Genomic DNA, 14,350 nt, shown 5'->3' with positions numbered 1-14,350 from the left:
TTATGCATATACTCCAGGCAGGCAAAAGTTACCAGGAAATATATGCCTGAGAAAATACAATGCACAAACAGAAAATAGTGAAATCTGGGTTAACTTGAAGTGCTTTTTGCAGTTCTTTTGTACTGATTTCCTTTGTCACTCCTTTCATGTGACTTCATCTTCACTTTGGTTGTTTGCCTGTCATTCCTATTTACTCACTTCTTGACATTTTTTTTCCCCATGATTTATTCAGTAGATTTAATGGGCAGTTTGGCAGTTTCTGGATATAGATGCTAATGCAAAATGTGCTTGCTCTAGCATTTCACATCTCTGATTTAATGTTTAATGGGCTAAACCTGAAAGTTAACACTGAATATTTTTTTATTTAAAAATTCAATATTTTGAAGCTAGAAATATATGTTCTGTTACTCTGAGTTTTAGCTTTACGTTTTATTTTAATGAACTATTTGAGATCTACTTGGTAAAAAAATCCCATGGAACCTGCAGTCTAATTTCAGTATTCTATTTTTAGGACAATGAACTTGGAGGAATCCTTTTTTTTTGTTTCACAAATTCAGCATATGTATTGAAGATTTATTCTTCTAAAAAACAGAATTCCAATTTTACAATGTACACGTTTGGAAAAATTCTTTGAGTACTACAGGACATAAGCAATGGGATAGCCAGGTTAGAATTAATCCACTCAGTTATGAGCTATAGGAAATGAACTTGGAGCATACAACCTGGTCACTTTTTATTTAACATGACAGAATTTATCACTTGAAGCTCTTATTTTGGTCATGAAGGCTAAGGTTTTAAAAAAGCATTAAATTTGAACTCTAAGTTGCAACTTCCCCCCCCCCCCCCCCAGCGATGGTATGACTTGCCTTGAAATCTGAAATTGGGTGCTAATCTTCTGTATTCATTAGAAAAATCTATTAAAATAGCTGCAACTGTTGGAGCTGTTAATTGACCTGTGTGTGTGACCTCCCTGAGGCACAACTTAATGTCTCAATGCGGATAAGCTAAATCTTTATCCCTAAATGCTAACATGAAAACTAATACAGTTGCTCTGTTGATTTGATCAAAACTTTTTCAGTGTGAAAATTTTGTTCATATCTGCATTGTCAGCTGTACGTATAAAAAGGTAAATATCTATTACATGTATGCAATGCTGAAAATAATTATCCGCATTCAGTACAAGCACAGTAATTTTTTTATCCTCCATTTTTTAAAAAAAGTTGTTAATTTTCATAGTATCTCTATAGATTTTTTTTTATGACCAAAGGGATAAAATGGAGCACGTTGTTTAAAATTGACTCATCTCATCTGCATTTACTTTACTATCAGCGGGTGTACATGGTAGTGACAAATTCTCAAACCCTACGGCCATCTCACTGTTTAAATGGAAACTGGGTTATTAAAAGTGGCAGTTCAGCTCGAGTTATTCTTCATTTGCCAATCATCCTACTACTTTCATTTGATGGGAAGTTAATGATAAAAGGGCTTAAAACCTGCAAGGCAACATTTCAGAATTGAGGTTTACTTGACACACATACCTGTTTTTTTTTTTTACCTACTACCTTTATTCAAATCTACTTAAAGGTCCCATTTAAAAAAAAATACTTAGTTTGGTCACTTGATATATATTTTATCAGTAGTTCAAAGAAAAAAAAAATACTTCTTTTTTCATATCTGCGTAATAGTCATTCTTGACATTTCCAACAGTAAGTTTCTAATTAGCATTTTCTTTGGAAACCAAAGTTTTAGCAGATTTGTAGAGGGTGTGTATACATCTTGACAGTTGAACAAAATTTTTCAGATCAAAATTTAAATGTTTGCTATGATGGCAGGGAGGAATCTTTGGCAATAAATGTTTTGCATATAAGCAAATGAATATGTCTCTAATAAAAGAAGCACCTCTTTTTTTCCCCTCATTAGTCATACAGGGGCTGTATGTGGTTTTCAGCCATGCTGTTTGATATTTCTGTCTGTGTGTATCAATGGTGTTTGGCTTATTCTTTCTATAAGGAAGTCTTGTATGTCTTTAAGCTTCCCTTATTTTCTTCTCTAAAGATATTGGATTGGCAGAAAATATTTTTAGTTTTGATGACCTGTTGTCCAAAGTAATTCGATAATAAAACCTCATGTGTTTCTGAGTTGCCGTGCTGTAGCACAACATGTTTTTGTGATCACATTCGCTTTAGTTTCTGAGCAATTGACCTGGAACTAACTTAGCTGTGGCTTATAATGTTTTTAAAAAATACAAAGGAAACTCCAACCCAGGTTATTGTAAAGTAAAATGTGGTTTAGATTTTTAGAGAACCTTCCAACAAAAGCCTGATAGGATATATGCTCCTACCTCCCACATGTCCCTGCTGAGAAGATTGCAAGACATATATTTTGGATTTAAGCTCTTATCAGTAACAAATTTCTCAGTCTGTAGCACTTTAGTAGTATGCTACTGGTTTTGATTGCGTTGATTCTTAGAAAAGGACAAGTGTTTAAAGAAGAGTAGTTATCTCTTGGACATCTTGAACTGAATTTTAGTGTTAATGTCTATGGTTGGAAAAAGCTCTTGTCTAATGTCAACATGTTTGTGTGCTTTTATGTCATTCAGTTGTGCAGCCTTCTGTCCTTTAATGAAATTCAGTGTTTTCAGAGGACCGTATTGTGAAAAAAAAAGTAGAAGGCGTACATATAAACTGGAGATTGGAGAGAAAAAATGTTATGTGTAAAACTGAGTTATTACTACAGAGAATGTCTACAGCTGAAATGAGAAATAGCAATCTCTAGTTTCTAAATTACTGACTATGGTAGGCAGGATGTGTAATAAATAGCCGTATTTGGACAATTACATTTTGTCTTGCCTTTTTCCTCACTCCCTGCTTTTCATACAATCTGGGATGAAAAACATCCACTTGTGTTAAGACTGTAGTGCTTATATAGGGGGGTAGGGGGGTGGGGAGAGAAAAGGGGATGAGAAGTGGAGAAGGCTGTAAAAAAGATAAAGATACATAACTTCAGCTGATCTTTTTGGATATTTCCATGTTTAGAAGTAAATTCTCAGGTCCAGTAGCTGTAATATCACCATCCAGTCTTAGCCAAGTTTTCTGAGTTACATCACCATGGCAAATCACAAGACCCGAACTCATTTGTTTTGGGCTAGCCATGCGGCCTTCTCCAGAGCTGGCTTGGCCCAGCTGTCAAAGCCTGAAACAAATGAAGTCTGGAAAGGAAATAAAGAAGCATGACTTTTTGGTTGCTACTCAAATACTTATGGTTTTCTTAAATGAAAATGTTAGTGTCTTTCATGAGGTAGAGCAGAATGTCTGAAAAATGCTGGAGGGCATTGGCTTTGCATAGCTTTGGGACAGGTTGTGTTAGAGGATCACCCCAAGGCACTGGGGAGATGGACTTGGGGCAGCAACTGGCAGGGAACTTGCAGAGCTTCCTCAGGAGGATGCTCTTCCCAGGGAGGAGATGTGCTGTCATCTCTCCAGGTATCATGTATTACACAAAAAGTCAAGTAGGGATTTTGGATGTAGCTGTAAAGTGTCTGGGTGTGTCTTAGCTAAACGGCTAAGCTGTAGTTTTATTTGCATATAATAATGTATAGTAGTTCTGCACAAGGACAGGTGAGAAACAGATCTGTGAGTAGTCTTTAAGAGTGGGACTCTAGGAGTCAAACTTTAAGTCCCACAATAAAAGTGACATTTAGTGAATTCATGGTTCTTTCACAGTAGCGTATTGCCCTGAAGACCCTCAGGAGGATAGAAGCAGTGTGTACAAAACAGCAAAAAGTGATGCCAAAGTTGTGGTACGTTTCTGCTTAGCCTGACTTAATTGTGCAATGAAGTGTGACAAAAATGAGCTGAAAGCTGCTTCTTTAGCTATTGGTGCATGATTTTTAAACAGAACAGCTCTGCTGAGACCACCTCTCTGAAATTTGTCTTCCCACACATACGTTTGTGTTATGAAGGAGTGCTTTTATGTTCTGTACATGTTCAAGAAGCTTTATGATGGTAGTATCATAAAAACAAGTTATTCTGCATAGATATGATATATGTGATCTATAGCATATATTTATATCTTAAAGATATAAAGCTTAAAACCTAAAACACTACAGAAAGGAATTGCTAGAGAAGTGTATGAGGATCAAGCTGATGTTTCCACTAGTGATATTCTAAGTTATCAGTAAAATCATTATCTTGTATTCTTTAATACTTTACTTTTAACCAGAATTTCTGGGTTTTGGATGAGATGCACCTGTTTGTGGAGGCTTGGTTCACATTTCTGTGTTTACTGTCCTTGTTTACTGAATGTTCTTGACTTCAGAGACCCCCTATAAAAGGTTTCTTCCTTGGTCTTCCAGAAATATGAGACACTTCGAAAATTATTTAAAATGCTCTGAATACACAGTAAACTCAGAATACGTCTGTTTAAAGCATCTCTCTGGGTCAGTATCCGAATTTTCAGGTAGATCTCTGCAGGCAATATATATTCATTCTGCTTGCGCATCCATAGGTTTCTGTGGAAGTCATACAGCAGTATATTTAATAATGCAAAGAACTGCTGCAGCAGGGCTGGTCTCTTCTCTTTTTTTTTTTTTTTTTCCTTCTCCTTAAAGTATTCCTAAAGGTGTATTGCACCTTCTGATAGTCGGGCGGTTGCCAAAGTAGTGTTGGGATACTGCCAGTTCTGCACTGCAGTAAATCAGGAACCTGAATTCATACGTTGTGTTGTGGATACATTTTCTGTGGGGAATTTCTTAGGCAATGTGTATCATTAAAACAAATACATTCAAGGACTTGGCAGTCGGCTCTGTATAAGCAGACACTGGATCAAGGCTTCTTAATAGTGTCCGTGATCAATGTTACAGTCTGTTGGCTTTGCATAGCCAGTTCCAAATTTCTGTGTTATTGTTTGACCTGATTTTGAGACTTCTTTGAATGAAGACTAAAGTAAGGATTTTTTGAGAGGATTTTAATTTGCACCTTCTTTACTGCAAATGTTTCACTAAAACCTATTGTGTTTGTTATTGTTGTAATTTTGAGAATAAAAGCTTTGATTTTGGAGAAATATTAGAAAGGTATAAGATTTGATAGCAAAATTTTCTGTCTTGATTGACCTCAGAGTATTTTGGATGCAAGATCATTTTATTTTACTACTTCTGTCATTGTTTTCCTGAATATTTTTTCATTCTGGATTTCTCTTCTGATATCAAGGGCTAATTCACTACACAAGTTTAATACCAAGACTTCAATGACAATAGGTCAATTAGCTTGCATATGTATATTTGCATAATGTATTTATTGATTGCCTGTTTAATCAGCTGTCTTAGACTGACACGCATTACTGACACTGCAATAATCTCCGATTTGAGTGAATTTTCTGTTTTATTTTACTGATGCTATTTCAGAAGTGGAAGAGAATACAAATAAATTAAATACTCTAAAGAAAAACATACTTCTGATTATTTATTTTTATGAATACTGAGGAATCATTTCCTGTGGTTCATTCTTCTTTATTTCCCGCTTTTACTACCAGGAGAGAAGACACCAGTTTTCATCTTGTGTCCATTAATAAAAGATAATCATGGACGTCAGTTGAAATATGCACTTTAAGTTGCCTGTTTAGTCAAAATTAGAAGTTCTAAATTCTGAGTTATCAATTTTATTACTGTATATATTTTAACCTTTTCTTATACTTAGAGTGAAGATTAGGAGTAAGAATAAATGTAACTTTTTAAAGTGTTCATTTAAAAAAAAGTATTTGAAAATTGTGTGTGGCTAATGCATTAAGTACCCAATCTGTTTTACTTCCGTGTTTGGGATATACCTCTTAATGTCATCAAGAGCATCTAAAATGCTCTGGCAGATGTCAGGTAACTGCTTAACTAGCTTATTAAGGAGGGTTATAGACAGTGCTGACAACGTGAGTAAACAGTTTTCTGATTATTCTGAGTGTTACAACAATACAGTGCTAGTGGGCAGGATCTTCAGGCAATGAGATGTCTACCTGAGAGAATCATTCAACTTAAAGACATGTTTGACATCCCAAGGCACTTCAGGGTTAATGTCTAATTGTGACAATGGTTATTCAATTTAAAACAATAAACTACCTATAGCTTTCAGCATACAGAGGACAACCAAAATGAGCAAAGAGAAACAGACAGATTAATCTGCTGAAACAATATCCTAGGAAGCATAAGATTGCAGAGCAATGTTCTTTCTAATTTCTTCTTGTGTAGTGCTTAAATGCCTGAAAGAGATCCCAGTTCTGACATGTCAAATTTTCATTGTTTCTGTTCCTCTCAAGTGCAGATCTGGGAGCATGAACAATGTCTGTTCTGAATTACTCTGTATTTACTTTCTGAAATTTATTCAACTTTCAACAACATTGAGTATGATTTCATGAAAATGTAATCTGCTAGGTACATCTTGGTTTGTAATATAAGTTCTTTTGTCAAAACAGTTACGAAGGTTATACCTTGTAGGAATGGTACTATATCCAGTTTAAATGTAAGTCTTGAATGAATCCTTTAGTGGTCGGAATTTTAATGATTTATGGAGAGAATAATTCTAACTAGCTCTTTCACAACCAAGAAATTGTTCTTGCTGATTTCATGACCTTTTTATGAAGTAGCTTGGAAAATACCTGTGAATTGGAAAGTAATTCTGGATGCTGATGTGTGACTTATGCTAGGGGTCCTTCTACCATCTGGTGTTGCTGGACCATTCAGTCCAGTGTCGGAGGGAGAATGACACCTCTATTGTTTATGTCTCAGGATAGACACATCTCCTGTAAAAGGAATATTAAGCAGTAATTACATGGAAGCCATTTCCATGCTTGTTTCCATTGAGACCTGCATAATGCTTAGCTTTTTTCAAGTGCTGTCTTAAAGGAGTTGGCTGAGAAACCAATGACCAGAAGGTGGTCAGAGCAGCAAAGACTTCTTTTTAGCATGTGCTTTCAAGTCCAGGTGCTGGATTTTGCACTGAAGTGATGTCTTATTTGACAGAATTAAAGTGTGTTTGACAGTAGTCATCACAAAGACTTGCAAATTCTTGCCATGGTACATACTTACAACATTCATTATCACAGTTGAACCAAATGCACACAAGTAAGCATGTGCTGAACACAATTCATTATTCCAGAGGTTTTAGTAATGCTACTAATTCATCCTGATGGAGAATGAGAATTAAATGGATTGCTCTCGTTAAAATGTAGCTATTTCTAAAGAAGTTTTAAAGGAAAGTGATGCATCAGGACTTGTTAAAATAGAGGAAGACACTAGAGATGGTGTAGATATTTGAGATTTATTGGGTCTTTCAGCAGGTTGACTTAAATCTTTATTGTAGCTGAATATTTTGGAAGGTTTTTCAGCATCTTCTGTGATCAGGAAATCTGAAAGCTAAAACTGGAACACCTGTGCTACTGTAGACAGATGCCTTAGAATCAGTACATGTGGGTGAAATCAGTATGTATTGAAACAAGTTATTTTTTTTGCATAATTTCTTTGATATGCTATTAATATTGATTCAGATTTATAGTTACAAACCTGGTGTAAAAGTGCTGCAGATTGCTTTAAATCAAAATAAAATAATTTACAAAATAAAACTTCAGTTTTAAGTAGCGTATATGTAGCTAGTTGGGGACCTGGGAATAAAGAGCTGCCCCTTCCAGTGGAATAAATAGCTCACAGCATGATGAGTTTGATACAAGTGCTGAAGACTTTGAGAAAGGCTGAAAACTTCTTGGATCTTGGCAGTCTGGAGATCTATAAATGCTTCCTGATTTTTGAACTTTGAGTACCTCTGAGGTTTCAAAGAACAGTCATGTGCTAGAAAATGTGAAGACTTAAGTCTGAAAATACTGTCTAACCTTAGCAGTGGTGGCAGCCTGGTGATGTCATCATAGGCTATTGCATAATTATGTAACTGAAGTTTCCAAACAGAACAGTTAGAGTGACAGCTATGAAGTTACTTTGCAAAGTTCTGTCTCCAGTTTTTTTGTGTCACTTCCAAAACAGAAAAGTGTGTGTCTGGCTGCAGGTTGTAGTTGTGTAAAAGGACTATGTCAAGGAAGCTGGCAAGGGAAATACAATGGGAAGGTATTGCAATCCAGCCTCTGGACTTCCGTTTCTAGCTCCCGAATTCCTGTAAATCAAGTTCTCTTGCATTCTGGGAAATTAAATATAGATTCCCCAGGAAATCCCCTGCTCTCAAAAGTGCTATAATACAAGAGTCAAGATTTAAAGTAGCTTTATTTAAATTTTGTACAACTAACTTAAGTGCACATTATGAATAAAGTCTGCATATTGCTGACTATTTTGGTATTGGCTTTCAGTTTTGCACCACTTCAAGATTGCTGCTAGAACCTGAGTGCTCTGAAAACTTTATCAGTAGGTAGCTCTGTCATAGTAGTTGTAAGAGAAGAACGTTAAATCTTGGTACCTGAGTCCTTTTGTTATAGTCTTCACCGAATACAAATCCTATCTTCTGCTAAAGATCTCTTGCTCTTCTTCTTCCTCTTAAGATTTAGGCTCTTGCCTCTGCACTGTAGTCAAATACTTTGAGTGCATGTAGACATATGGGTATTAGTCTAATCCTAGTGCACTAACACAAGTTATAGTTGTAGTGCAGCCAGTGTCTTGAATCTGGCCATAGTCCTGTTGGTTCTGTAAAGGATGGATGGAAGTTTGTGTCACCAAGGTTTCACTGGGGCTTTTGCTGGCTTTAATATAGCTGGGACAGAATGACTACATGTATAGACTTTGTTCTTCTGACTGTGACTTCTGGATTGACTTAGTTCTGATTCTCTGCAGGATAAATTGCCTGTGTCATCTTACTTTCTTGGTAATAAGTCTTGTTTTCTGTAACTTGGGAAAGTGGATAGCTGTGCTGCCTTCGGTAGGCAATATAACTTTTACAGTCCTCAGCTTCATCCAGATGAATATCCAGAACAGTAGATGAGCTGGAAAACACAAACAAAAACCAAACAATCCAAAGAAACCCCAACCAGTCTTACGTACTTGAAGCAAGGTACTCCATCACTTAAGGCCAACAGGTAAAGTAATTTCTTGCCTGCAAAGATGATCTGTGAATGCCTGCATGGAAATGTACATGTGGCAACAACTCCTGATTTCAAGTATTTCCACTCCTGTGCGTGTAGCCTTGCAAGACTGAAGGGAGGGTGGGGAGAGGAACTCGAAACGAGGTAGAAGTGCTGTTTGCCTGGGTTGGGCGGGCTTTGTGTTCAGCCCGATGTGGATTGTTCGCTGCACTTCCAGTCTCCTAGTGTCTGACAGCTGCTGCTTCAGTGGTGGTGGTGGTGATGGACAGCAGTGGCACCCTTACAAAGCTAGTCATTGGAAAGATCTTACCTAATTAAGCTGATGTAGGAAGGAAAGACATTTGACTGACAGGTGCTACTGGACCCTCCCCTCAACTGTCCCTAGGCCAAAAAAAACCCAGTCTCCCTCTAAGGTTGCCTTTGGGGGGAAGTCATCAGCGTCTATCCTGCTTCAGCTCATTCCAGATGAAGTGCTTGCATGGAGTTAATACTCTCCTGCAAACCCAGTCAGGGATGTGTCCGGTCCACAAAAGAACCCTTTTAAGCACAATTTGCTGTCATCTCTTTAACAAAAGAAATATCTTTAGGAGGACAAATAGAATTTCTAGATACCTCTGTGGGTTGCCAGTGGTAGGCTGTATTCTAGCAGTGAAAGAAAACTCCATAATTAGCCTTAGATTTATCCTCTAGAATTCAATTTTGATGTTTAAAAACAAAGTGTAAAATGTGATTGCAAAGAAAACCTTTCAAATGTGAGTATTCTGCATTGGGTAAAATGGTATTTGCATGAGTCCTCACGTGGCGTGAAGAAATGCTTTTGTAGTTCAGTATAAGCTTCTTCTATAGTTCCTTCTGTCATTCATTACAGGCACAAAAGTCCTGAAGAATGCAAATGCATTGTTGATGAACAAATGTCAAGCATAGTACAGGAAACATGGAAACTTGATTGAAAGCCACCTGATGTTTGAATAGGATTGTGGAAGGCCCAGGATCCTTAAAATGAAAGAATTGCATATGTTTTTTGTAACAGCCCTGTCTAGCAAAAGCTGGCTGCCAAATGGCTTTGTGGAGGCTTAAATCTAAACAACTGAAAGTGTAGCAAGTTTTGAGATGTGCAGGAGTTAAATATATTTTCATATGAAAGGAATAGATCAGTCTTTCATTTGCCTGTGGGTTTTTTGGAGGGAAGCATGTGTGTTCTGGAGGAAGGAATGTATTTGCTCTGTGTGTGGGGTTTTTTCAGATGTTTTGTTCAAGGCTATATAAAGACACTAGTAGTTGTGAAAATGAAGAGAATGAAAATCCATCAGTGTTCTTTGCTCTTGAAGACTGTCTTGGAAATATTTATGATGTTTTGGCTGGCAATTAAAGTTTAAAAGCATAAACAGTTTGTTTTGGGGAAGATAGCTTTAATACAGACATGTTCTGTAGTAACCTTCCACTATTGTGACACAGCAATATTGAAGATTTTTTTTATTTAGATAATTAAGGAATTGAGTTCAGTAGATATGCATGATGCAAGTACCGTAGAGCTTAGAAATTCTCATACATGACTGTAAAAATAAAAACAGTTATCAAAGTACACATAAAGCTAAAAGCAAATAAAACCAATCAGATGGTATTCCTAAAAGTTGGATTTATTTTTTTAATCAGCACTTTCAGCTGTCAAATGAACAGATGCTTCTCTTGATTTTATATAAAGTGGGTAAAGTATGATGTTCATGGCAGAAGTGAGAAGGAGCAACAACTGTTAAAGAGCTAACTTGCAGAGAAAGTGGATAAACCTGTGAATTGGCAAAAAAAAGATAAAACTGAGTTGGATGATTAACTGAATGAAAAGTCATGCTGTGTGTGATCAAATAAGAAAAACTTAAACCACTGCAGTTAATTATATAATCATTATAGCTGTTTGTTAAATGATTCAAAAGTAGATTCAAAAGTAGCGTTAAGAATTTGAACATTGAACATATTAACTGGTGCTTGTGAAAGCCAGTGGCTGCCTTTCTCTTTGGAGATAAAAATCTCCAATGAGAAAAGATAACTAAAGCCCCCTAAAAATAAGTGATTTGACAGAGGATTTAAAATAGTTCATCAACTCTTAAAGGAGGGAAATAAAAGCTTATATATGATAGATTTGCAAAAGTCAAAATAGTTTCTATTGGTTTAAATTTTTTTTTTATATTTGTTTCAATTATTTTATTCTTGGAAATGGCTTTCTGTAAAAGTATAAACAGATCTTCTAGATTACTTTTGCTTTAGAGTTATAAAGCCTGTGACCCCAGATGAGGTTCTTTTCTATCTGACTACACTTTTATACTTCGTCAAACTGCCAATTTTTAGGAAAAGGGAAAAAAAAAAAACCACCACCACAATACTACTTATGTGATAATATAATGCACTGTAATCCACATGGAAAAATTATCATTGACATCCTAATAGAGTTACTTCCCAGCAGTTTGGGAAATCACTCAGTCTATAGCCATTGCTGAAAATGTCTATTTTAAAAACTTTCAACTGTGCTAATTAGTACAGATTATTTGTATTTAGAATGGCATCTATTAAAAAACAGAAACAACAAAAAACCCAACAGTCTTGCAGTTCAGTGGCAATGCTGGTTGTATGCCTGTCAACTTAGGACTTTTTTGGTTTTAGGACAGTATTTTCTTTTGAAGTGGTGGTTTTCTTGAGTTTATCTGCTTTATCCTGGTTCTCTGTACTAATGTACAATGTCAATTTTTCTAGACTAACAAGTTTGAGGGTAATACAGGTCCATGTGAGAAGCAAGCATGTGAAGCACACTGCAGAAAAGGCAGCTTGGTGCACTTCAACTATGTAAATCAAAATGGTTTGTTGTTTTAGCTGTGACACTATGTTATCACTTCATTTTCTATTGTCTATCAGTATAAAGAAGTATTTCCTGAAGTCTTCATTTTGAAGATGTTAAGTCTTCACTGGTGGATGTGGCTGACCAGCGTGGCTTCACTGGTCAGGTCATAGGCTGGTAGAAAAGAAATATGGGCTGCATCATCTTAGTCAGTTCTTCTGTTCTTGGTCATAGATTGTGTCCTCAATTTCCTCTGTTAATTCTCCATGTTTCTGATGTTTGTCCTTTCTCTCATTATTATATTATACAGTGCAAAATGGAAATGGAGCACGCTTTTAGATTGGATGGTTTGCTGTTTCGCTCTCAGCTGTTTTAGGCCAGCTCCCTCCCTCTCTTTCTAACTTCAGCTTTCTTTTTCGAAAGTGTAATACAGTGAGTGCTGAGGAAATGGCACTCTTGTTTTGAGGACCCTGCTGTGTAGGTACTTCTTAAATTGAAGTTCTTTGAATGAAAAACACGCTGCTAATATGTAACATAGCCAACTTAGATTTAAGATTGGCTTTTAATACTATGCTGTCATCGTCATTAAAAGATGTGGGCTGTTCTTGCTTGAAGTTAGAACTAATTGTTGCTAAAGACTTGAGACATGTAATTTAAAAAAATGAAGGTGCTACAGATTAATTAAGTAATCTGCATCTCTTAGTGTCACTAGGGATGTGGTTTTCAGATAAGAATGCTCATGCAGTTCGTAACGGCATACTTGAATCCAATTAGTGAGTTTCTTTGAAAGAAGCAGGAGTGGTAAGAAGTGAAGTACAGATATTCTCAGTGTTGACTGTCGAAATGGCACAAGACTTCTACTGCAGCTATTTCTAGTAACCTTAAACTATTTTATTTTCCTGTCTAAACATTATTTGAACTTACCCAAGAAGAGTCTAAGACTTTGAGAAGGATTTTGTATTACTCAAGGAGCAAGATCTGAATCTACAGTAGAATGAACTGGGCCTGGACGACAAAGTCTTCATCCAGTTCCTCTATAGGATGAAGAGAGGGAAAAGAAACTCTTTGTCCCTTTTATTGGGAATTTATTCTTGTGCCAGGAAGAGGCAAGAAAGGGGCAGTGCGTAGTAGCAGCAGATAAAGTTGACTAACAAATCTGATATAGGTTTACTATCTGCAAATGCATCCAATGCTGTTTTACCTCGTGGGAAGGCAGACTGATGCCGAAAGGCAATTTTCGGTCTTAAAGAAAGAGTGAAGGAGGAGATGGCTAGAATTGGCAAAGGAAGCCTTATTTATAGAGGGGAAGATGCTACAGTTCTTTTCAGCAAGAGGAAAGTAATGGATTCAACAGAATACAATACAATGTATTTACCGTAGCTTGACTTCATTTTAATCACTTACAATTGTATTTCATTGGATTTGTACTGTTACCAAATGGATACATATATGCTTTAAAAAAAGTAAAGTAAATGAAAGAGGCATTCTAATAAGGTATATATTTGTAGGTGGAAATTAGAATAGTTTGATGGAGTTGTTCAGTAAATGATTGAACTGTGGCTTTCTTCCATAATTTTGAACATTTTTGCCTCTTTGATGTTCTTCGTAATGCAAATGTGGTAGTGCTATGAGTAACTTAAATCAAGTGTCTTAAACTGTGTCCTCTTTTTTTATTCCAGCCCTGATGATATTGGTACCTGTTGGTATATCCTGCTGTCTGGTTCAGTCTTCATTAAAGAATCTATGTTTCTTCCAAGGAGCAGGTATGTCAGCTATGAATGTACTGCATTCTGTATTTTAAACATAAGTCACGAGATGTAGAGAATTTTTAGAATTAAAAGACAATGTCTTATGCTTAATGAAACACGGAAGTACATGCATAAACATACTTTTCCTACCTTTACTAGCTGTGGTAATTGTTTTATGCCCATAGCTAGAATTGAAAGCCCATCATTGTGGACAGTGTACAAACATTCAAAGCGTCATGCAAATGCCGTCAATTTAAAAAAAAAACAAACCTGACAAAGGGAGTGAAGTACAGAGTAGTCTGTTCCTGTGAGTAATCAGACTTTAAATTGTAGGATGCACTAGAGCTTATAATGTTTTCCTGGGGCTTTACTTACAGTGCACAAGTCTTCAGTGCATGTTTTAGCATATGCTTAGATCATGTTACTGCCAGTTTTGCTACTTCAGTTTAAGGCTGTGCTTCTTGTAAATGGTTTTGCAATGAAGAGTGGTATTTTACATGGAAAAAGATAAGTTTGAGTGTGAGACCCTCAAAATTTATATTGGTACAGTGAAAAATTTAATTATTTTGAGCTATCGAAAAAATGCAAATGACTGCACGGATTTTAGACTAAGGTGGCTGAGCTTGATCATTTTAGTGGAAGCAGAGCAGAATCACTTTAAAATGCTGGTTATATGCATATTCATTCCGACTGCTATAAAAGGCTCCTTTGAAGTAAATAG

At 36.2% G+C, this 14,350-nt stretch overlaps 1 protein-coding gene across 2 annotated transcripts in view; it reads left to right on the top strand.

The window, feature by feature from the left end:
• RAPGEF2 (Rap guanine nucleotide exchange factor 2) overlaps positions 1 to 14,350 on the top strand; it is a 193,267-nt gene that overhangs the window by 64,046 nt on the left and 114,871 nt on the right. For both annotated transcript variants that reach the window (XM_050895285.1, XM_050895284.1), the window contains exon 4: positions 13,561 to 13,644. In XM_050895285.1, the coding sequence (XP_050751242.1) occupies positions 13,561 to 13,644 (84 nt within the window). The remainder of the gene's footprint in view (positions 1 to 13,560; positions 13,645 to 14,350) is intronic.

Source organism: Gymnogyps californianus, chromosome 4 (assembly GCF_018139145.2).
Source record: "Gymnogyps californianus isolate 813 chromosome 4, ASM1813914v2, whole genome shotgun sequence".
In the NCBI taxonomy this organism is placed as follows: Eukaryota; Metazoa; Chordata; class Aves; order Accipitriformes; family Cathartidae; genus Gymnogyps; species Gymnogyps californianus.
Note: the sequence above shows the minus strand (reverse complement) of the source record. Positions and strands in the feature narration are given on the sequence as shown.